Below are 22,144 nucleotides of genomic sequence, written 5' to 3' on the forward strand. Positions count from 1 at the left end.
AGTAATTGCAGTTTTTACCATTAAAATTGCAAAAACTGCAATGACTTTTGCACTGACCTATAACTGAAGCAAGCCCAAATATATATCATGCTTTGTCATTGCATGGTTGGCTTATTACCTTTCAGTTCTCACCTCAAAGGTTAGTACCCCAAAGGGTTCCTTGACCACTACCTATAGTCAGTTCCACTCCTTGTTCCCCAGGTTTTCCACGACATCATTCTTTTCATACATTCAGATCACATGCCCCAATCTTTAATCACCTTGTGCATTTGTGTCCTCGATTTACTCTTCCGGTAAAATATGAGGCTCTATGAAGGTAAAGATTGTTTCTCCTCTTCACGTCTGCATCCCTAGCTCCTGTAATCATGCCCAGCATATTGTAGGAGCACCTAAATAAATAGTCATGCCTGTGTACATTTAATACATATAAATATTAAGAGAATAAGTGGTTGGAGAGAACACATAAACTCTTCTTGACCACATATACTTCCTAATTACTGACAGCATACAATGTTTAATATCTTTGTGCTATTATATTTCTCTAAAGATCCCCATATATTTTTGTGTGCTGTGTCATAATTTCAAGCTAAAACAAAACCTGGAATTCATAGCAAAGGGAACCAGCAACATCTGATTCAGATGTGATTTTACCTGCGTGGGTGTATTTCACATAACTGTGAGTGTGACCATAACAGAGAGTAACTTGGCTTAGAGATGCTGCATCCCAAATACCCTCTTTGTTTGTGACTCTGACTTTGTCCTGTCACTTTGTTTGTGACTTGTGACTTTGTCCTATGACTCTGACGGTAAGAATTGTTCATTCTTATTTCTGGCTCTTGGCAGCCTACAGATGCTTCCTCTTAGTGCTCCTGGCAGGTTACTGATGGGGCCTGTTGTTTATTGCCCTATCTATCAAGTCCTATTTATTTTTAAAATAAACTTTAAGTATACTGTAAACTCCCTTCACAAACAGATTTTTCCTCCTCTTACACTTGACAAGCCTCTAAAAGGAATAGTAACTCTGTCTCATAAATATTTGAACCTGCACCTTTTAGGAAAGAATTATACTTAAGCTACTCAAGAGCAGGAAAGGTCTCTGTCTGAAACCTCCCTTCTAACTACTCACTTCTGTCTTCCTCTTTAATCTCTCCCTCACTTTTTTTTTTTTTTTTTTTGCATTATCTTATTCCAACTTTTATACTGCTCCCTTATCCCACTGCAGACCCAATTCTCTGGTCAAAACTGCTGTCCATGTCTTTATTAAGTATTGCTTATATAATGTAAATGTCTTTATTAGAAATATTAAAGGGTTTACTATTTCCAAGCTCATCAAACCCAAATGTTTTATATGTCCTGCTTGGTCCTACATCATGTGAATTTACTATTTTATTCAATCAACTAACACAAAGCTGATGAGAAAAGACTGTGACATGGTAAAACAAAAAAAAAATGCCTTGGGGTTTAGATTCATACTGACTTGGGTTCAATTTTAACATGACTACTTATTAGCTGACAGCCTTGAGGAAGTCTCCTAACTTATCTTACTATGTTTTCTCATTAGAAAAGTGAATACTAATGATACTGATTTGAGTAAAGATTCATGGTTGTGATAATTAATTTCAGGTGTCAACTTGGTTGGATTAAGGAATACTTAGGAAACTGGAAAGTATTACTTCTGGTTGTGTCTGCGAGGTTTCCAGAGGAGACTGGTGCATGAATCAGTGGACTGAGTGGGGAAGATCCACCCTCAATGTGGGTGGGCACTATCCAATTGGCTGGGGGCCCAGATAGAACAAAAAAGGAGAGAAAAAGATTTCCTTTTTCTCTCTCCTAGAGCTAGGACATTTTTCTCCTCCTGTCCTTGGACATCAGAACCCCAGGCTCTCCAGCCTTTGGACTTCAGGACTTACAAAAGCAATCTGCTGGGTTCTTAGGCCTTTGGCCTTGTACTGAGACTGACACCATCAGCTTCCCTGATCCTGAGACTTTTGGACTTGGATTGAGCCACGCTACTGGCATCCCAGGATCTCCAGCTTGCAGACAGCCTGTCGTGGGACTTCACAGCCTCCATAATTATGTGAGCCAATTCCCCTAATAAATCTCCTCATATGTCTATGTCTATATCTATACCTATATCTATATTATCTATCATCTATAATCTATCAATATATCTATATCCTATTGGTTCTGTTTCTCTGGAGAACCCTGACTAATGCACTGGCATTCTCTAAATATTTATAGCTCTTCTCTTTCTAAGCACATGGTAGCATTACATTCCACCAGTACTTCTCAGTTTAGGAATGGTTAAATGATTTGTTTTGACTAATGAAATGTGAGTGGAAGGGATGTGTTTCACTTGTGGACAGACACTTTTAGAGACAGTGTGTGATTTACAATGGTCCCTTCCCCCAGTGAGGCAAATGAAAACATATGGAGAAAGCTTTCATTATCCTGGGATCTTGACTGTTTATAATAAGCAAATCCTCCTACTGATCCCCCCTGGATATGCAGCATGAGCTATGGGGGTTGCTTGTTACTACAGCAAACATTTTTGTATCCTAACTGAAACATCTATTTGGCAAGGTTGTTTGGAAGATGAGTGACAATATACTTAAAGAGGCAACACAGTGCCACTATGCAATCAATCAGTGGTATCTGTCGTCATCAGGAACATTATCATTGTTGTTAGCATTGTTATTTTGTTAGATTTATTTCTATCCTGCATTTCATCCTTATTCCCATTATCTTAATGTACTTTAATATTTACATTTCTTGCCCTTCACTAAATTATAAGATCTTTGAGAAGGGCAACATACTTCATGTGCCCTCAGTCAGGAATAACCCATTGGATACGATATCCGTTCCAACCATTCTACTGTTGTAGCATGAATGCAAGTATACATAATACATAAACAAATGGGCATATTTGTATTCCAGTAAAACTTAATTTATAAAAACAGAAGGCAAACCATAGTCTGTAACCTTCATTTAGACTCTATTCTTATCCCTCTCCCTCCTTCTCTCTCTCCATCTTCAAATCTTCAACCCTAGTTTTCCTCCTTCGCTTGTGGGTGTGATTGTATTCTCTGCTTCCCCATGTAACCTTTTTCCTCAAAGATAAAAGTAGCCACCAGTAGCCCTGTTATAAAGGAAGTAAATCCCCTCCTCCCCTGTGTTCTTCCTTTGGTAATGTGCCCACACTTGAGCCAATCTCTGCTGACAGAGCATGGGAATTCCTGATTGGTCAGGCTTGAGTTATGTGACCACCGCTTGAGTCATGTGACCACCCGGATGATCAGAGAATGGTCTGTGATTGATTAATCCTTCAGAGCCATCAGGGGTGCAGATGGAAGAAAGTAAGATGCTTAGTAGACACAACAGGGGGCTTCTTACAAGCTCTTTTCTCCTACACATGCAGAGAAATAGGAAAGAATGAAATAGGAAAGAACCTAGTTCACAGGACCATCCTTAACAAATGTGTATTGGGTAGTAGGCTTGATACTTCACAGCCAATTTCCCTGGATATTCTTCAAAGACTTCCTGTGGGATCTGGAAACAAAAGCGTTAGCTTGTATTTCTGATGGATTGGTTCTGAGAGGTAGGGAATACAGCAAACTAAGAAGACTCTTAAGTTTCTGGCCAAAGCGCCTGGGTGAGTAGAGGTACCATATATTTAGATGGTTAGAATTCATCTCCTAAACTGTAAGGGGGAAACAACAATATGGATACTCCCAAGTTGGCTTGTAAGTTTTTTCCAGTGATCTGGGAAAACTTACTAAACTTTACAAAAGCTAATAAACAAAGCAATATAATGTTATATGAGTCAGGACTCTCTGGAAACTATCCAAATTCCTCTCTGTAATATGGGGAATGCCTGAAAATTCCTAATATGAAATACCATACTACAGGGGGAAAAATAAAAACCTTATTCTTGCTATTCCTGGCCACATAAGGTCTGTGTAAAGGGCGTTACTGGCTACCGTAGATATGTGTTGGGCACTCAAAAACTGAGTCAGTTTAGTATACCAGTACATCTTCTATTTTTACTTTGCTCAGAAAATCTGATGAAATTATACAAATCCCTGAAATCTAATATTTCTGTGTGATAAGATTGTGTAAGAGGAGGGGGTGGAAGAGAAGTTTGGAAAATGTGGTGACAGATGGCAAGTGGGCTCAGGCACATAGCGTTCCTATATATAGGGGAGGGGACAATCTGGTTAATCAAGGGGAGGGGGGAGCACTTTCAAATTTAGATTCAAGTATTTTATATATTCAGCAACATCATTTAGTGAAGCAGCCTAGCCTGGTAGAATTTTTAATTTTTTTCTTGGTTGGGGGTGAGCTGTGTGATATGTATTTTTAACAGTTTTCCATATTCTTTCATGATGTCTACATTTAACAATCAAATTGTATCTATAAGTTTTGGGTGTGTCTGTTGAGAGAGGGATGAGAATATATATTTCTAGAGAGAGTTCCTTCCAAGGAAATTTACGACATTTCAAAAATTAGGGCCATTACAAGTAATTTAACACGAATGGAAAATTAAAGTGAATGTTCACAATGAATATGTCTTTATGGTTTAGTAGAATGAGCAGTGAGCTGGCAATGAAGACACTTGAGGTCCAGGCCCAGCTCTAGGTAATACAGTCCCAGGTAGACTGTGTTGCCTTACACAAGGCACTTCAGGTCTTTGAATCTTAGTTTGTTTATTTTTAAACTGAGAGTCTGGATTAAATTATCTATAGGATAATCTTGGTTTTATATTTCCATCGTTGTAGGCTGTGTCTTAGTGCTCAGTTAGTTAGGATGCTTTTGATTCCAAGTAACAGAAAGCCCAACTGAAGCTGTTTTAATTCATCACAGGGCAAGCCTAGTGTTGAGTGGACTTTCGGATTGGTTTGATTCAAGGACATTTCCCCAACTTGTTTACTCTTCTTTCCAGGGTGTCAGCCTCATCCTGATGGGTTGGTGGCTCTTCAGGATCTGAAAATATCAGTTAATGACTCCTGGTTAATGTCATGCTTTTTTATACAACTCTGGATGAAAATAGAAAATCACTTCTGAGGCTGTCTTAGACAAGGGAGGAAACGTCTTTTAGAAGATTCCTGAAAGCTTGCCCTTGCATAACTTTGGCCCAAACTGACTTTTGTTCACATCTGTGATCATGTGAAGAGAATGGGGCTACCGTGAACTACAGGAAAGACTTCTGGAACCAGCGATTAGCTTGGCAGGGAGATTGTGGTTACATAAGTGAAAATCAAGAAGGATCATAAGTAATGGAAGCAACCATGAAATCTACCAAACATGGCTTGGAACACTTAAGTTTCATATGATCTACACAGTTAAATACAACTAGAAAAAAAATTAATGAAATAGAGGTTTTATATGGTAGCTATTATTGTACCAAGCACATAGTAAGTATTCAATAAAGATGCCTAGCTTGGGCTAAACTTAAATCTGTTAAACACAGAGAACATATCTCTTCATTGGCAACTAAATAACAAGAAATTGCAGGTATTTTGGGGGTTGCCATAGTGACCAGAGGCCTTCTGCCGTACATTTTTGTTTTAGTGCAGTGGTTTTCAAACTTGGCTGCAAATTGGAACCACCTAGGGAGCTTTGAAAAACACTATTGCTTGAGTCCCGTCTCCAGAGTTCCTGATTTGATTGATCTGGGTGGGGGCCTGGGCATTTAGAGTTTTAAAAACTCTCCAGATTATTGTAAATTACTGCCAGGATTGAGGATTTCTGGCTTAGGGACTCCAAACATGAGCATGTTATGTGTGTTCTCATCCCCTCTTCCCTTGAAGTCCCTTTTATAATTCTCTTTTTCTGTACTCTAAACTTGTAACTGTTACATTCTTCTCCCTGAGCTGGGACTCCCAGAGATACCACATGTTCTCCATTACACTATGGCAAAAACCTGAATGTGAGGGTGGAAACCAAGAGTAGGGAAGGCGTACTGTCAATAGGGTGTGTTAGAAGAAGGGGACAAAAGGGTGGAGAAAACAAGAAGTGATGCAAAAAGCATTTTCCTCTGGCACTAGGATGAGGTTGGAGATGCACATTTAGGCACTCTCAGACTCAGATTCCCACACAAACACCCATACACATACAGACACATCATCTGAAATTCTTCCCAGCCTCCTCCCTGCTCAGCCCACTGCCAACCGCTTGCTTAGAATCTTGCTGCAAATTCATAAAACACTTAAAACACGAATAAATGAGAAGTGACTGTGTATTCATTCATTCACACATTCATGTATTCATATGTTCTATAAATATTGATTAGGCACCTACTATGTGCCAGGTTCATTGCCAGATGGTGAGTGAACAGTGATAAATAAAACAGGAGCTTATAGCACATTAAAGGCCTTAAATCTAGAAAGGATTTGGAGTGTATAAAGCAGGGCAGTGATTATCTTCTTCACCAGGAATTGAGTTCTAGTCTCCGTACCTCATTTGTTGAGTGAATCCTTGGTAAATGAATGACTGCCCAAATGAATTAGTGAGAAAAGACCAGAGTGACTGGAGCATGGTGCATGTGCAGGTGTTTAGGGAAAAGTGGAATAATATTAGCTTGGAAATAGGGGTGGATATCAGTTCATGCTGGACCTAGTTTTTTAAAAATCAGACATTATATTCTGTGCATTGGGAAATAATTGCATATTTTCAAGAAAGGACTGATACGGTCAGAGAAAGTATCCCTGAAATCAGGGGGGATAAAGAAAGGGCTATTTGGGAAAATAACAGAATGGAAAAATGTTTCTGAAAGAGAGAACAGAATGTGAAAAAGCTTTGAGTCAAGAATGGGATAATATGGCTGGGTGTGGTGAGTCACGCCTGTAATCCCAGCATTTTGGGAAGCCAAGGTGGGCAGATCACTTGAGGCCAGGAGTTCGAGACCAGCCTGGCCAACATGACGAAACCCCATCTCTACTAAAAATACAAAAATTAGCCAGGTGTGGTGGTGTGTGCCTATAATCCTAGCTATTCAGGAGTCTGAGGGAGGAGAATTCCTTGAACTTGTGGGGTAGAGGTTGCAGTGAGCTGAGGTCACTGAACTTCAGCCTGGCCAACAGAGCAAAACTTGGCCTCAAAAAAAACAAAAAAAAAAAAACAAAAAAAAAAAAAAAAAAAAAGAATGGTATAATATGTTTGAGGAACTGAAAGGCACTATGCTGCTTTGCCTAATTATATGGATATAAAAGATAGTCTAGTGGGGAGACAATAACGGAGAAATATGGCACAGAACAATAGATGCTACAGCAAGTGCAGTTGACAGAATCTGTGGGAGTGTAGAGGAAGGGTCTCTAACTTAGACTTGGGAGGCCAAGAGAAACTCCATAGAGAATGACATCAAGAAGCTAATCTGGAAAAGCAAGCCGAGTTAGGAAAAAGGAAGGAGAAGGGAAATGGTAGGTAGAAATGAAAGACAGAGCAAGTATTTTTCAAATAGAAAGAATGTTTCAGTAGAATTCTATACTTTTGCACACTCAAAGTTATAGAGAAGTGAGAAAACATCTTACAATTCTAAGCAAAATCTTAATTACACCAAATAAATCAAATTTAATTTTAAAACTTTATAGAGATTTATAGTGTACCAGATACACTGATATGCATCTAACAATGATCCTTTGAAGCAGGTATCAGTGAGGCAACTTAGGTGAAGTTACACAGAATCCAACAGCTAGTAAGAGGTGGAGCTGAAATAGACTCAAGCAGTTTGACTCCAGAGTTTATTTTCTCATTCCTGCTATTAGATTGCCTCTCTGACCACATTAAAAAATAAATAAATGAAAGGAGGAAGACCCAAAGAGGTATAGATTAAAATATATGTATTTCTATTTTCCTGTGTTTTTCTACTATTTCTGGAAATTGTCTAGTTCACATAATTAAAAACTCAAGCCAGATAAAAGAGAATAATAAGCTATATTAATAGTAAGACAAAAACTCCTATTCTTCAGAAATTTACTTAATGGAAAATCAAATATAAACATACGAAGTCAAGAAAAGTTAATAGTACTTAAACCCACACAAGGAAAATAAGATACATGTATGATTACTTTTTTTTTGTAGTTAACCACTGACACTATGTAGGATCCCATAGAAAAAGAAAGGCATTCCTGTTTTTAATATTTGGTTCATGTAGTAAAAAATTTACTGCCACAAAAGTAAAATCAACCACAATTTACAAGCAACAAATGGATGTTGAATATTTCAAGAAACAAAAGTACAGTACTTTAGATTGGTTAAGTGGATTAAGAGCACCATTAAAGGACTGACATGAAAAATGTGATATTTTGAGAAAAAAATAATAAAATATAAAAAATACAATGAAAAATCGTAAAACATAATAAAAACATATTGGCCAGGCGCGGTGGCTTATGCCTGTAATCCCAGCACTTTGGGAGGCCAACACGGGCAAATCATGAGGTCAGGAGATAGAGACCATCCTGCCCAACATGGTGAAACCCCGTCTCTACTAAAAATACAAAAATTAGCTGGGCATGGTGGTGGGCACTTGTAATCCCAGCTACTCAGGAGGCTGAGGCAGGAGAATCATCTGAACCCAGGAGGCAGAGGTTGCAGTGAGCCAAGATCAGTGCCATTGCACTCCAGCCTGGGTCACAGGGCAAAACTCCATCTCAAAAAAAAAAAAAAAAACCCACAAAAAACAAAAAACAATATATTAAATTACAATTAAAAAAAAAAAAGCACCAAATAGGCATGTTTGAAAAAGTGTTAGAAGTATGTATACTTAAATGTGAATGCTGGTAACATTTGTGTGATTGATTATAGATGACTTCTAAAACTTTTAGTTTAGATCTTGAGTTATCTACCCTTTAACATACGAATACATTATTTTATAAGTAGGAAGAAATTATAAAACATATCAAAGTCCTTTAGTCCTAAAAGTATATATGAAAGCTTTACTAGCCTTAGTCAACATTATAATCATGCCTTCAATATTCATTCTCCTTTTCCTTATTATCCTGATTCTCCTTTAAGTGCCACCCTCCCCCACTGAAGTGCCACCATCCCCCATCTCTTTGGGGGATGCTCTCCAGAGTTAGGGATGTGGCACGTATTGTAGCTCTAAGCCCAACAATGTGATCTTTCCCCCTGTTCAAGGTCACTGGCTCAAGGAGGGGCAAGTGACCCAAGTTAAACTAATGAGGCATGACTAGTAGTTTGCTGGAGGAAGCTAGGAATAAATAATCCTTGCTCATGTGAGAAAACCCAAAACAATCCTTTCTCTTGTTCCTATGTGGATGAGGAAGCACATAGCCCAGGCAGCCATTGGCAGCCATGTTTCAGCCGTGATGAGACACCTGCCTTAGAATGAATAGAAATTCTGGAAGGCAGAGAGAGTTTGAAATGAGCTAGTTTTTGACGGCTTAGTCGAATTGCTCATCAAACCCACCTGCAAGTGAGTGCCACCTGTGGGCTATCAACCCATAGGAAACTGTACATCTTCTTTATTATTTACTCCAGTTTGAATTTTGTGTGTGCCTATTTGTTTTTCTGTTAACTGTAACCAAACACATCCTACTTCTTTCTTTCTATGCTATTCTCTTCCTGGAAGGTTACTATCACGTAATTAAAGATCTTTCTTCTAGCTTACTAAAAATTATTGAAAAATCACAGGTTTTATTTTTCTTGACCTGGCTGGTGTATTCTAGAACTGTGCTGTCCAATGCAGTAGCTATCAACCAAATGTGGCTACTTAAATTTAAAATAGTTAAAATTAAATAGAATTAAAAATTCAGTTTCTTGGTTGCACTTGTGACATTTCAAATGCTTAATAGCTACATATCAATAGTGGCTACCATATTAGCCAGCAGAAATAGAGAACATCTTCAACATTGCAGAAAGTTCTACTGAATACTGCTCTCTCTCTCTCTCTCTTATTCTCTCTATCCCTCTCTCTGTGAGTGTGTGTGTGTGTGTTTGTATGTATGTGTGTGTCTACGTTGGAGGGTGGGGAAGCACACAAAAGAGCGACATTAGATTGGGAAAGTTGTATTCTAACATCATCTATGCTAGTTAATTTGCCATGTTCCCTTGAGTAAGCCTCTTCCCCTTTCTTATGTCTTCATCTTTCTTCTAAAAATAACAGGCTAGACAAGGAGATTTTGGGGGTCTCTTCTAGGTCCAATATACTGAAATTCTAAGTGCTTTCTTTTGACTTTTAACATCTGTAGACGACTTTTTTTATTCTCCAGGGATCAGCTGTGAGATCTACCATCAGATCATATTGGATATCAAATCCTGAGAACCAGGGTGGAAAATTCACAATGATTTCATTTTTTTTTCTTCTAGCAAAAAATAAAAATAAAAATAAAATAAAATAAAATAAAATCCAACACAAATTTAGTGGCAAGTAGCCATTGTTTTAAACAGTGTACAGGCCAATTTCCTTTACTTAGTGTTATCGCAACAAGGCAAGGTGGTCACCCTGAATATGGGTCACCACTTCATACATGAATATATTACCTACCAAAAAAACGAGCAAAGGCTATGGGGAGGGTCACAAAATCTACTTATTTCTTTCTTTTCTTTCTTGTCACCCAGGCTGGAGTGCAATGGTGATCTTGGCTCACTGCAACCTCTGCCTCCAGGGTTCAAGCCATTCTCCTGTTTCAGCCTCCTGAGTAGCTGGGATTACAGGTGCCCACCACCACACCTGGCTAATTTTCATATTTTTAGTAGAGATGGCCTTTCACCATGTTTGCCAGGCTGGTCTTGAACTCCTGATCTCAGGTCATCCGCCTGCCTTGGCCTCCCAAAGTGCTGGGATTATAGGCGTGAGCCACCACGCCTGGTCAAATCTACTTATTTCTGTAAAGGCAGTTCATTATGCATGCCATCCTGATGGTGAATTAGTATTTTATTTTTGATTCATTCATTATTATTCATTTATTCATTCAAGCATTTTACTGTCTACTATATGCTAGGCAGTATGTTAGACTCTGAAGATGCAGCAATGACCAATATGCTTGTCCTCCTTGCCCTCATGGTGATTCTTGTAAGGAGATAAAGCAGGCATTAAACAAATAATTCCAGAAATTGCTATTTATACTGCTATTTAATATTCTAGACGTGCTGTCCCAAGGGATATAAGGGGACATAGCACAATGACCTGATCTTGTCTGGAGCACTAGAGAAGGCTTTGGAAAGAAAGTTTCTCCATCCTATTCAAGAATCCAAGAGAAGAGTCTACTAGAAGCCAAGAGTTAGAACGTTTGTAAGAGATGAAGCTAGAGAAGTAGGTGGGCCAGTTCATGCAGAGCCTCGTCAACCATGGACATAAGATTTGGACTTTATTTTAAGTGCAATGGGAAACCATTGAAAGGTTTTTAAGTAGCAGGAGTGACATAATCATCATGTGTCTCAAATATGCTCCCTCCAGATGCAGAGAGACACAGGTGGGAGCTACATACTCCAAGACAAGTATACTTGTTATAGTTCAGGTAAAAGATGATGGTAGCCTGGACGACAGTAGTTGAATGGAGAGGGACAGACTGGATGGATCTGAGGCATAAACAGGAAGTAGAATTAGTAGGCAGTAGTGACTGATTGGATGCGGAAGTTTATGGGGAGAGACATGTCCAGAAGAGTCTTCATTTCTGGCTCAAACTATTGGGTTGTTGAATGGCCATTGGAATTGAGTAGCTTTGGGGGATCTGATCTTAAATCAGCTATGGATTTGAAAGTTTTATAAACCAAAAAATCATATTATTGTTTTTATTATTGCCAAAGCAATCATTTTCATGACCTTTATGTGCTTCTGATATATGTTCATATCCTTGCAAAAAAAAAAAGGGACTACTTATTTGCCATAAAAATATATATGTATTGCTTTGGTTAGAGAAAAGGAGATGAAGCTGGTGGGATTTCAACTTTCTCTCTGTGCTAAAAGGAGAATAAAGAATAAAGAAATGAGAAGTGTAAGAATGAAAGAAAGGACCTTATTCTTTCTTTTTCTTCTACCTGGAAGACAGACAAGATAAGCAATGAGGAATCACAGTTGATAAAGTAATTGTAGAGCTAGGCTGCTGGAGGTGAAAAATGAGACTCCTACATGAAGGTTATCTTTTTTTCCAGCCTAAGAAAAATCTTGTCTCCCATTTTCTTTTTCTTATAGTTACTGAAAATTCTGCCTTACGGATCCAGATTCAAATTGTAGTATGGAATATCACCAGTTTGATAGAAAATGATTTAGCTTCTCTTTCAAACTGTGTGCATTCCCTGTTGCTACTAAGGATCTTTATTCTTTCTTAAGCAGTAGTTGGGTTTTATTTTGTTGTGTGTGTGTTTTTTTTGTTACTGCTTTTGTTTGTTTGTTTGGTGTTTACCTTGTGAATGCTTTGTATTTTTAAGACATAGTTGTGATTACTGATGTGTATAATGCTCTCCTCATGGCTTAGTACAGTGCATGGAACATAAAAATTCAATTAATAAGTGAATTACGAGATAAAGTTTTCATCAGTCAGGATAGACTAGATGATGCTGCAATAACAAATAACTCTGAAGTTGTAATTGCTTAAACAAAAACTATTTCTTATTCACTATGTAGATCCATCAAAGGTTGGTAGGGGAAGAGGAGGCCTCTGCTCAAGGACTCAGGCTGATAGCACAGCTTGTCCCTGCTTCAAAGGCAAGAAGAGATCTCAGGGTGTCACTTCAGCAATTAAATGCTCTATTGCTTGAGGAAATGCCATCAGTTCTAAAGACACCTTATTGGCTGAACCTTATGGCATACCCAACCCTAAATGGATCAGGAAGTGCAATCCTGCCATGGTCAGAAGGTGGAAAGGCTCAACTTCTCTGAAAAATGTGAGAGTAGTTTTGCTTTGAGTTGGGAGAATACACTAAATGGCCTCAAAGATCAATATATGTTGATTCTTACATTATTAGGACAAATGATCATTGGCTGTAATGCAATGGTCTACAAGGTATTTGGAAGAAAAACATGGAACTCTGTTGATATTCTTGCTTCATTACATACATTTAGAATGATACTTAAGGCAAGTCTTTATTCCAGTATTTTTTTTCTTAATTTTCAACAATGGCTATCTGACTACCTTGAATGTAGTCTATTAGGTGGTGGATTAAATTTAATTATGGAAGTAACTATCTTGACCCTTATTTTAATCTCTAGAAATGAAAAACATAATGGTTACAGGTTTTCAAAATGGTAGCCTTTATTAGCAAAGGTGAACTTCCTTTTAATTTTAATTCATCAGCATAGTAAAACCACAACCAACAATAATCATGGGGCAAAGGCTGTCTTGTATACTTCTGTATTTCAAATACCTGGTGTAATATGTACCTCTAAAAAGAATGAATAATCATTTTTTGAGACTATCTTAATGTTAAAGAAATGAGAAAATATAATAGCTATATTTTTGGATTATTTTTTCCATTAAATATTTTATTCCAGTGTTTAGAAATGTTCTCTTGGGCTTGAAATCTGCTCTATCACTTACTACCATACAACCTTGTGTACGTTCTTTAACCTTCCTGTCTCCTCTCACATTCCCCAACTGTGAAACAGAGATAATAATACTTATCTTATGGGGTTGGTAAAAAGAATTAAATTAGACTTTACAAGACATACTATAGAATGTGCTAGCATCTGGTGAAGGTTTTATAAACATTACCTGCCACCACTGCTGTTTTTTTGTTTTTTTGTTTGTTTATCTTGATGCTGTACAGTCAGTGTAAACTTTCTGTACATACTCATGAACAACAAGAATGAGGCACAGATGTGAAACATGCAATACCAACTAGAACTTTGGCATTTTTAACTAATTTTTAACTGTGAGATTAATATTTACTACTACTTAGAAATCTGTTTAGATGTAAGAGTTAGTGAACAGTTGTTATATTACAAAGAGTTATTATGTGTGTTTTGTGCAATGTGAAAGACCAATTGACAAGATTGATGAGTCTGAAGGATCCCTCACTCTCTCACTGTGTGTAACATGAGAAAACAGAATCGCTTGCAAAGATGCGCAGCAGCATTGGACCTTCTTTATTGGGCCTCTGAAAGGCAAGAGAGTATCCTGGGGAATTTCAAAATGTTTCCAAGGAAGGAATATTATGAGAACTACCTTGATTTTGAAAACACCATAAAAAACTAGACAGTATGATCTATAACAGTGAGGATCTCATCAATCATGTTTTCTGCGTTGTTCCCCAGGCACCTAACACATAGTAGGTGCTTTATAAGTGATCTGTGAAATAACTGAGGGTATTTCAGAGAATTATCACCTGTGCAATTGACAAATGAAAACTGAATCCCTTTCTATGCATCCCTGAAGTTTAGGCAAAATTATACTGTATTTCTGAAAAAGAAAGGGTTCAAACCATAGTACGAGAAACAAGACATTGAACTCCTGAGTGTTTTCCCTCCCTACCCCAGCATGTTATTTGAAGGAGAGAAAAAATTTTTAAAAAAGAGCTGTGAGCATATTTCTTCATTTGGTGCTAAAAATAACACATTTTTATTTATTAAACATGTTCAAAAAATTCAGAAGGTTTTTATTGGACTTATGCATATATGCATCTATGTCCTATTCCAGGTAAATTCTAGTCTCCTATTTAACTGCTGAAACAACCAGCAGATTTAAATTAGTATAAACCTGACAATATTTGTGGTTAACTTACTGGTAAAAAGAACATTAAGAGGTAAGAAATGGCTTATATTTCACTTTCCCATTTACTGTGAGAAGTGTAACTCCCACTAATACTATCAGTATTTTGCAGAACGCTTTTTTTCTTGTTTCTCCTTCCCTCTTTACTCTTTTGTTAAATCAGTGGTATCAGTAGGACCTCTAACATAATAAATCAGGCAATATAGTGTTAAAGCGCTGCTTGAGTTGTTGAAGAGTTAGTGGGCAGATATTACAATTCACTGTAGCTGTAATAGAGGGTAATGTCACTTTAAGACATGTGATACTTTGGAGCGGAGGGATGTATTGAAACAGACTACTGCTACTTACAGCACCGTATAGCAGCCCTGCTCCTACATTTTGCTGCCTTACTCTGCCCCGAATGCACTGGAGTGGGGATGGTTCATCGGCAACTATAAACCGATTCTCATCAGGAAACTGCACATTATCTCCCCATCACTTCAAAGGTCTCGTCAGGCAGAGGTGACGCCAGGAGATGATTTAAAGGTGAAAATGACAAGGTTTCCACCCCTCAAACCTTGGCTCCTTTTCTGACAATACAGTCTGAATGAACCGATGTCTTTTTTTTTCTTTTTTTTCTTTTTTTTTTACTGTGGAAATAGGATCGGAAGAGAGTAACATTTTTTTTTTTTTAATCCTGATAAAGAAGATTGTTGGGAAGCTCTTTGAAAAAAGATTTCAAATTGTGGCACAGATGGATTTTAAAAAGTGTTAGATCTTTCCAATGAACACTAATAGAGTACTCTGCTCTTGGCTGGATTTTTCAGGTAAGAAGCATATTTGAGGGTTTAAGATTCAGAAAGCAGATCTGAAGCATATCCAGGCATATCTAGAGAACTGTGCAAGGCTGAATGCTTTATTTGGGGAAGACACTTAATAACATTGAGACAACCTCTTGGTAAAAGAGCAAGCAGTGAGAGTGGCATGCAGGAGGTTTGGAAGTAATGCTGAGAATTAAAGAAAGTTAAATTAAAAAAGAAAATATTGCAAGCATCAAGTCACAGTAATCCTTTTGAGTGGTAGGATCTATATGGGTGAAGAAATGAGCAAGAGAAAGCAGTCATTGAAAAACTATTAAGTTTTGGTTGTGGCAGGATTTTTCTTTCAAGTTTAGGTGAATTTCTAGTACATTTTAACTGCAATTCACAAGCAGTAAATACATTCACAGTCATCTCTGTTTTTGTCTTTCTGTAATTTGCAGGGTATTCTGAAAAAGTCCCCAAATACATTCATTTTAGGTTTCACAGGAGGGGTGCTGCTATTCATTTCCACTGAAGAGAATGCATGTATGTTATCCCGATAGTTCTGAAAACAATAAGGCAAAGTATGTTGTATACAAAAGTAAACAGTGGGCAGTGAAACTAATTAGAAAGTGAATGCTCCATCTGAATCACAGACTTAGGCATGAATAGCACCAAACTGTTGAAAATAATGTTTTCCTACTTTGCCCTTAATTATAGTTGTCACCATTTGTCTATTATAGTCCTAAAATCCTTCCAAGGCTGTATCTGTCTGCTAAAATCCACAAATGAGCCTGCATTATGTGCATATATATGATGTATATTTTTGTTTTCTGAACATCACAGTTTTTAATAAAGAACCAATTTTCATGAATAAAGAAGCCAGGCTGGGAGGTTACTAGCACGTTTTCAATGTATAGTTGAGGTTTTTGAAGGGTATGATTTGACAGTGAAAAGGAAAAGAAAGAAAGAAATCTTCTTCCAAAGTCCTCTCGACCTAACAGAAAAGCATACAGTTAACTGGATTCTTGTGTAGAAAATGCTTCCCTATAACTGGCTGAGTAAGGACGGTGCTTCAAGTTTGATTAATTTGGCAATATGAAATGCAGCATAAGGTGTTGTTTGAGAAATTGGACAATATATAGCGCAGTTGAGCCTTTGTAGTTCCTAAGATCCTCACAGGTGCAGATAAGACTGTCAAAGTTTCAGTGCCCAAGAAAAGGTACATATTCATCCATAAATACATATGCCACCTGTATATGCATATTCATCAATGCTGTACAACAAAAGCTACAATGAAATCTAAGGAGGCTAAGCAATATTGTAAATTATGGCTTGCTCTAGGATAGAAGCATAGGTCTTGCATCTGAAACTCATTCTGGCTAAACACAATCCCTTCTGATTCTTTGGTCCAGTCAAAAGGATCAGTTCTATCAGGAGATTACAACATGCCTCTGAGAAATGATTACTTAGTTTAGAAGACAGCATTGCAATTAAAAATTCATGACTGTAGAATTAAAAAAAAAAAAAAAAGAACCCACTCTTTCCTTCCAGGCTTATGTCAGACTTGCAATGAAGTTAGAATGAACAGGAGGAGTCTGCAGCTTTTCAGTGCCTGAGATAACTATAGTTTAAAGATCATTGTGTAAAATAGGATTTTTAGTCAGCTCGCATTGTTTTAAACTGACTAACTGATAGTCTAAAACTTTATTTTTGCATTTTGGCAATCCTTGGAGTTTTGCAGAATTAAGAAAAAAAATGAATGTATGATCATCTGAAAAGGGCTTTCCCTCAATCCCACTTCATGGCATGACCTCTGCTGGATCATTAGTTCTAGCCAGAGAAGTAGCAAAGGAACATGACGTCTGAGACCTCCCTTCCCTCATCAGTGGGGCTGAGTGAGCTGGGGGCTTGAAGCCGCGGGTAACCTTTCCTGTCGAATGTTCTCTTTAGAGAATGGCAATGGTCTCTGCGATGTCCTGGGTCCTGTATTTGTGGATAAGTGCTTGTGCAATGCTACTCTGCCATGGATCCCTTCAGCACACTTTCCAGCAGCATCACCTGCACAGACCAGGTAAGTCAGGAGCTGGATCCACTGCAGCCTCCTCCAGTCTTACCACTGTTTCCTTAACAGATGGTTGAATGCAAGTGACATAAAGTGCTGTAGTGTGGGCAGCTTGCCTTTGAATTCCAAGACATATTGTTGGCTGGATGCTTTGGGGGAAGGGGAGTGTGCCAAAATGTCTTGGGGGTATTCCTATTAATTTCTCAGAAAAGGTGGGTTTTTCTAAGTGTCACCCCACCTGCTTCTACACACCTTGAAAAGTAGAAGTCATCTGTTTTTGGACGCTTTGGCCAATAGCAGAATATTCTGCAAAAGGTGGAATAACTTTCAAGACTTGAGGATTTTACCTACTATAATCTTGGTCTGTATGTGGCTAAGAATTTTGTTGGGGGCATAGTCCCCAAATTAACTTTGGAAGCAAGTTGTCAATGAAAAGAAATTAAAAAGTAACTTACTATTTCTTGTCTGGTATAATATGCCTCCTTTCCTTTCTCCCTTCACTTTCTGTTCTTCCGGTATGCTCAGTGGCATTTTTCCCTCTCTTTTGGCAGTTTCAGGGATGAGGTCCCTCCCACCTGATTTTTGTTTTGTTTTGTTTTCCCTATATTGAATTTTTAGTTCCGGACGCATTTTGCTTTCTTCCTCTTAATGTTCAAAGTGTATTTTTCACCCATCCACGGCCTCGCTCCTCAATCTGGATTTTGCTCTCCTTCTTTGCCTCGCCAGCTTTCTCATTACAGTCCCTCCCAGCTCGATTGTCCTTACCTTCCCCGGTTCTCGGAAAAATTTCCTTCCATTTTCTGTTCAGCATCAGCCTTCGCATCCTTCTACTACCCACCCCGCCTTCACCCTCCACCCAACCTCCCTCCCTCCCCTCCCTTCCTCTCTCGCGACGGTCAAGTTCGGGCTCTGGGGACCAGTTGCGCGCCCAAGTTTCTGATGCTGAGTTCTGAAGTGCTCCCAGCCCTCCACCCGCCTCTCCAAATCCCATCAATGGCCTCCTCCCATCCGTCGAGCTTCCTCCTGCTGCGTGGTCCAGCGTCTACGCCCTTGCCTTTCCCTGGCTCCTCAGGCGGCCTGGACACCGATTCCAGGCTCTTCTGTACAGTCCTCCAGCAATACCTTCCGGGGCCCCGCTTGCTGCCTCTCGGGGCTCAGCTTCCCTGCTGGGGGCAGGCTTGTCAGAGCGCAGATGCAGCCCAGGGTCCTCCCGCGTGCCTGCACCAGGCTGCAGTGAGCGCGCAAGCCTGCTGGGTGTTGGAGTTCGGGCCGCCCCGGGAGAAGGGGTGGGGCTGGCTTGTGCTTGGGGCTGAGGCTGGGGGCTGATTCTGGGCCCCGCCATCCTGTTTCCCCACGCCCTGGTCTGAGAGGGAAGGCGAGGGGGCGCTAGTGCCCCTGCAGGTGGGCATGGAAACCGCCCTGCTTCAGGACGCGCTTGTATTTCTGCATCCTGTGTCCGGAGCCTGGCGCGGGAACAGTCACTCAAGCCTCAGTGCAACCGAGATGGAGGGAAAACAAAAGTGAATTTGAGATTCCCACATTACCTCCAATCGCTTAATCACAGTCAGTTCTGGCACAAATGTCTTTCACTACATGGTCATAAATAATAAACAATGCGGGACATTTGCACTCGTTGTGATGCTCAACAGTAAGAATTCATGGTAAAACAACTATTACGTGTATGTTTTAGGCAGGGCTCTTAGGATTAATTCACACTGTTTAGTTGAATCCTGATGCAAATGGGTGTAATTTCTCCCCCTTTTGCCCAGGAAACAGAAACTCTGAAAGGTTAGGTGGCTTGTCTGAGGCTACACAGGGAATAGCTGTCTTTGGAAGTCAGATCAGTATGATTCACTGCCAGAGCCTGTGTCCCTAGGAGGGGAAAATGCCTCTCAGTGCACCAAGTGACCATGCCAAATAGCTTCTTTGCAGAAGTGTGAGCCCCTTCATATAATTTTTGAAAACTTTCATTATGTCAAAACTTGGTCTCATCTGAACTGCACACCCATTCTGAGGGTGGCCATGGCAGAACTGGTGAGTGGTACATGGCTGAGGGGAGAAGGCAGGGCTCAGGGCTGGCCATCCAAGTCTGTCACTTAAGGTTAGTGACATAACCTTGGACAACTGACTTTTCTGCTCTCATTTCCCATTTATAGATATGGTGGTGGTGGGGGTGAGGTGGGGTGTAAATATAGTAAAAATAACTTCTAATAAGTCTTTTGTAAGCTGTAAAGTTCTTCACAAATATTGGAAATTACTGATGTCCCCACTTAATAGACTGTAAACCTGCAAGCCAGGGATGTTTGATGAATGAAGTTTTGCTGTTCACACAGCTAATAATCCACATAGCCAAGGCAACAACTCTTTTTTTTCTCTTGCTATTGTTTTGTTAACCATGTGGTACATGGCTAGAATATACCACCAATGCTATGTGTCTTATTTTACTCTATGCATATAATCATGAAATAGATACAGTACCATTTGTAACAAGCTTTCACATAGTTGTCTCTGTTAATCAGTGAATATATGGAGTTTTTCTGTGCGGGTTATGTGTAATAATTAAACTTATGTCTTTATAGGTCTTATTATTAAAATATCATATTTTTAAACTGAAAATCACATATTAGGTTCTGGCTGAAATTAAACTCAATATTTGTTTGCTCCATTTTCTTCCTTAGAATTTGTGTATTATCAACGAATGCATAGTTGATCTGTGTGTCAAATACCCCAAGAAACTGCAGCACTGAAACCAATTTTGACCCCAAGTGCTAATACATTTGAGACCCATTTCAGCTTTATTGCTGAAATGAAGAAACTATAAATATCCCTTCCTAGATGCAGAATGATTAAAATGATATTAAACTTAACATCCAATAGTTCTATATAATACGTTTACTTGGTTTTTGACAATAGCTGCAAAGATTAAGGTGATAGATCTTGGTCATAGCCATATTCTAGATTATTCCAGTCAGATCCTTTAATACAATCTTTTGATTTTAAGAATAAAAATATGCCTTTTTTGGATTAGAGTTGTGACATTTTGCCTTGTAGGTCTTAAATCTCCAGGGACACTAATGAAATGTGTATGAAAACAAGATAGAAATCAGGGCCAGTTATCTGTGACAATCCACCCCTAAATGAACAAATAAATAAATAAATTGCTGGATAAATGAGCAAAAAGGAAAAACATAATCTCATTTTCTCAAATCGGTTAAAACAAGTGACATGATGAGAAAAAATGAGACACCCGCAGACCCTGAGCTCTGCCCCATTTGCCTAAGCTTGAAAAATCACCTCTTTCATAAAGCAAGAGCGGGCAGACTCCACGTGCATACCAAGTATCTGAGAAATGTGGAAAATGACAACTCTTTCACTCAGAGCCTTGAATGGAGGGAGAGTGAAAGCTTTACAGCTGCCTCCTCACCTGATTAGGAATGGCTCCCCCCCCATCCCCACCCTCTGCCACCCAGCCTCTTACAGGCAGTTTGGCTGTTCCCTACATCGTAAGATTGATGGTATTCAGACAGCAAACAGCCAATTTCAGTCTCTCAAGAAATAATCCACTACACTGACAGATGAGTGGAATTTGACATGATGTTCCCCTCATTCAGATTGCCTAACCTGGATGGCACCAGCCAGCCAGGATCCTTTAGGGGAAATGGTTAGAGATTTGGGCCAATTTCTGCTGTCATAACATGAAATCGAGACCATGTTTTTGTGAGGCCATGAATTTGTGATCTGTCTTCTCAATGCAGTGGGTTTGTACACAAACAGAATGAGAATATGTTAACTAGAAAACTGACTGATTTTAATGTATTCGCCTGCAGTCCCTAAGTACTTCCTATTTTTCATATTTATAGTATTAGGAATGCACCATTTATTTTCAGTTACTCACTAGTTAAGGAAGATTAAAACAGTCAATCACATGAAAGTGAATTTTAAAATTACACTAATGAGTAAAATGTGCTATAGATTAACAGATTTGTAATTTCAATAATTTAATATTTGGCTGGATCAAGTTTTTATTTGGGGAATGATGTAGGAAATTACCCTAACAACTTGAAGAATACTTGTGCTTTTTTTTTTTATTTTTCATTATAAAGCTATAGACAGGACATTTCATTTTAAAAAGACACACTGAACAATGAAAACTCAAAAGTGGTGTTCAATTGTTTCAGGTAATTAAAATAGACACCTCAACTCTTTATAATCACCAGTTTGTTTTGTGTAACAGGTAAAAAAAAAGATTGAATGGTTTTTGCTAATTGTAATTTTCTATTTTAGGATGAGTTTTCCCCTTATGGATATATGAATTATGACAGCAATTTTGATAGTTACCTAATTTTGAATGTGTGTGTGTGTGGTGGGGGGAGGTGTCCTTGAAACTTAGTAAAATATAAATCATCTCAAAATAATTTAGCAAGAAAAGATCCTTGGGATTCTTCAGTAATTTTAAATTATATAGATAAATTACATGAGACAAGAAGTTTTAAGTGCCTAATGAATCATTTATTCATGAGTCACTGCTATTTTATTGACAGGGGTGTATGGAAATGATATATAAAAAGATTACTCTGAATAGAGTTGTCTGTGTAATTTATACTTGACCTGATTTACAGCTATATTAAGCAAAC

General features: G+C 38.6%; 1 protein-coding gene across 3 annotated transcripts in view; it reads left to right on the plus strand.

Moving 5' to 3' along the window:
* The first annotated feature begins 1,815 nt into the window (after window positions 1-1,815).
* TAFA1 (TAFA chemokine like family member 1) overlaps window positions 1,816-22,144 on the plus strand; it is a 557,764-nt gene continuing 537,435 nt past the window's right edge. The window contains exons 1-2 of one of the 3 annotated variants that reach the window (XM_011744776.3): window positions 1,816-2,077; window positions 17,399-17,519. In XM_011744776.3, the coding sequence (XP_011743078.1) occupies window positions 17,402-17,519 (118 nt within the window). In that variant the 5' untranslated portion in view covers window positions 1,816-2,077; window positions 17,399-17,401. Of the gene's footprint in view, window positions 2,078-14,971; window positions 15,473-17,398; window positions 17,520-22,144 lie in introns of those variants that run through there. The other 2 variants (XM_011744782.3, XM_011744767.3) reach the window with 2 other exon arrangements.

The sequence above is a fragment of the Macaca nemestrina genome, chromosome 2, assembly GCF_043159975.1.
Source record: "Macaca nemestrina isolate mMacNem1 chromosome 2, mMacNem.hap1, whole genome shotgun sequence".
Taxonomy (NCBI): domain Eukaryota; kingdom Metazoa; phylum Chordata; class Mammalia; order Primates; family Cercopithecidae; genus Macaca; species Macaca nemestrina.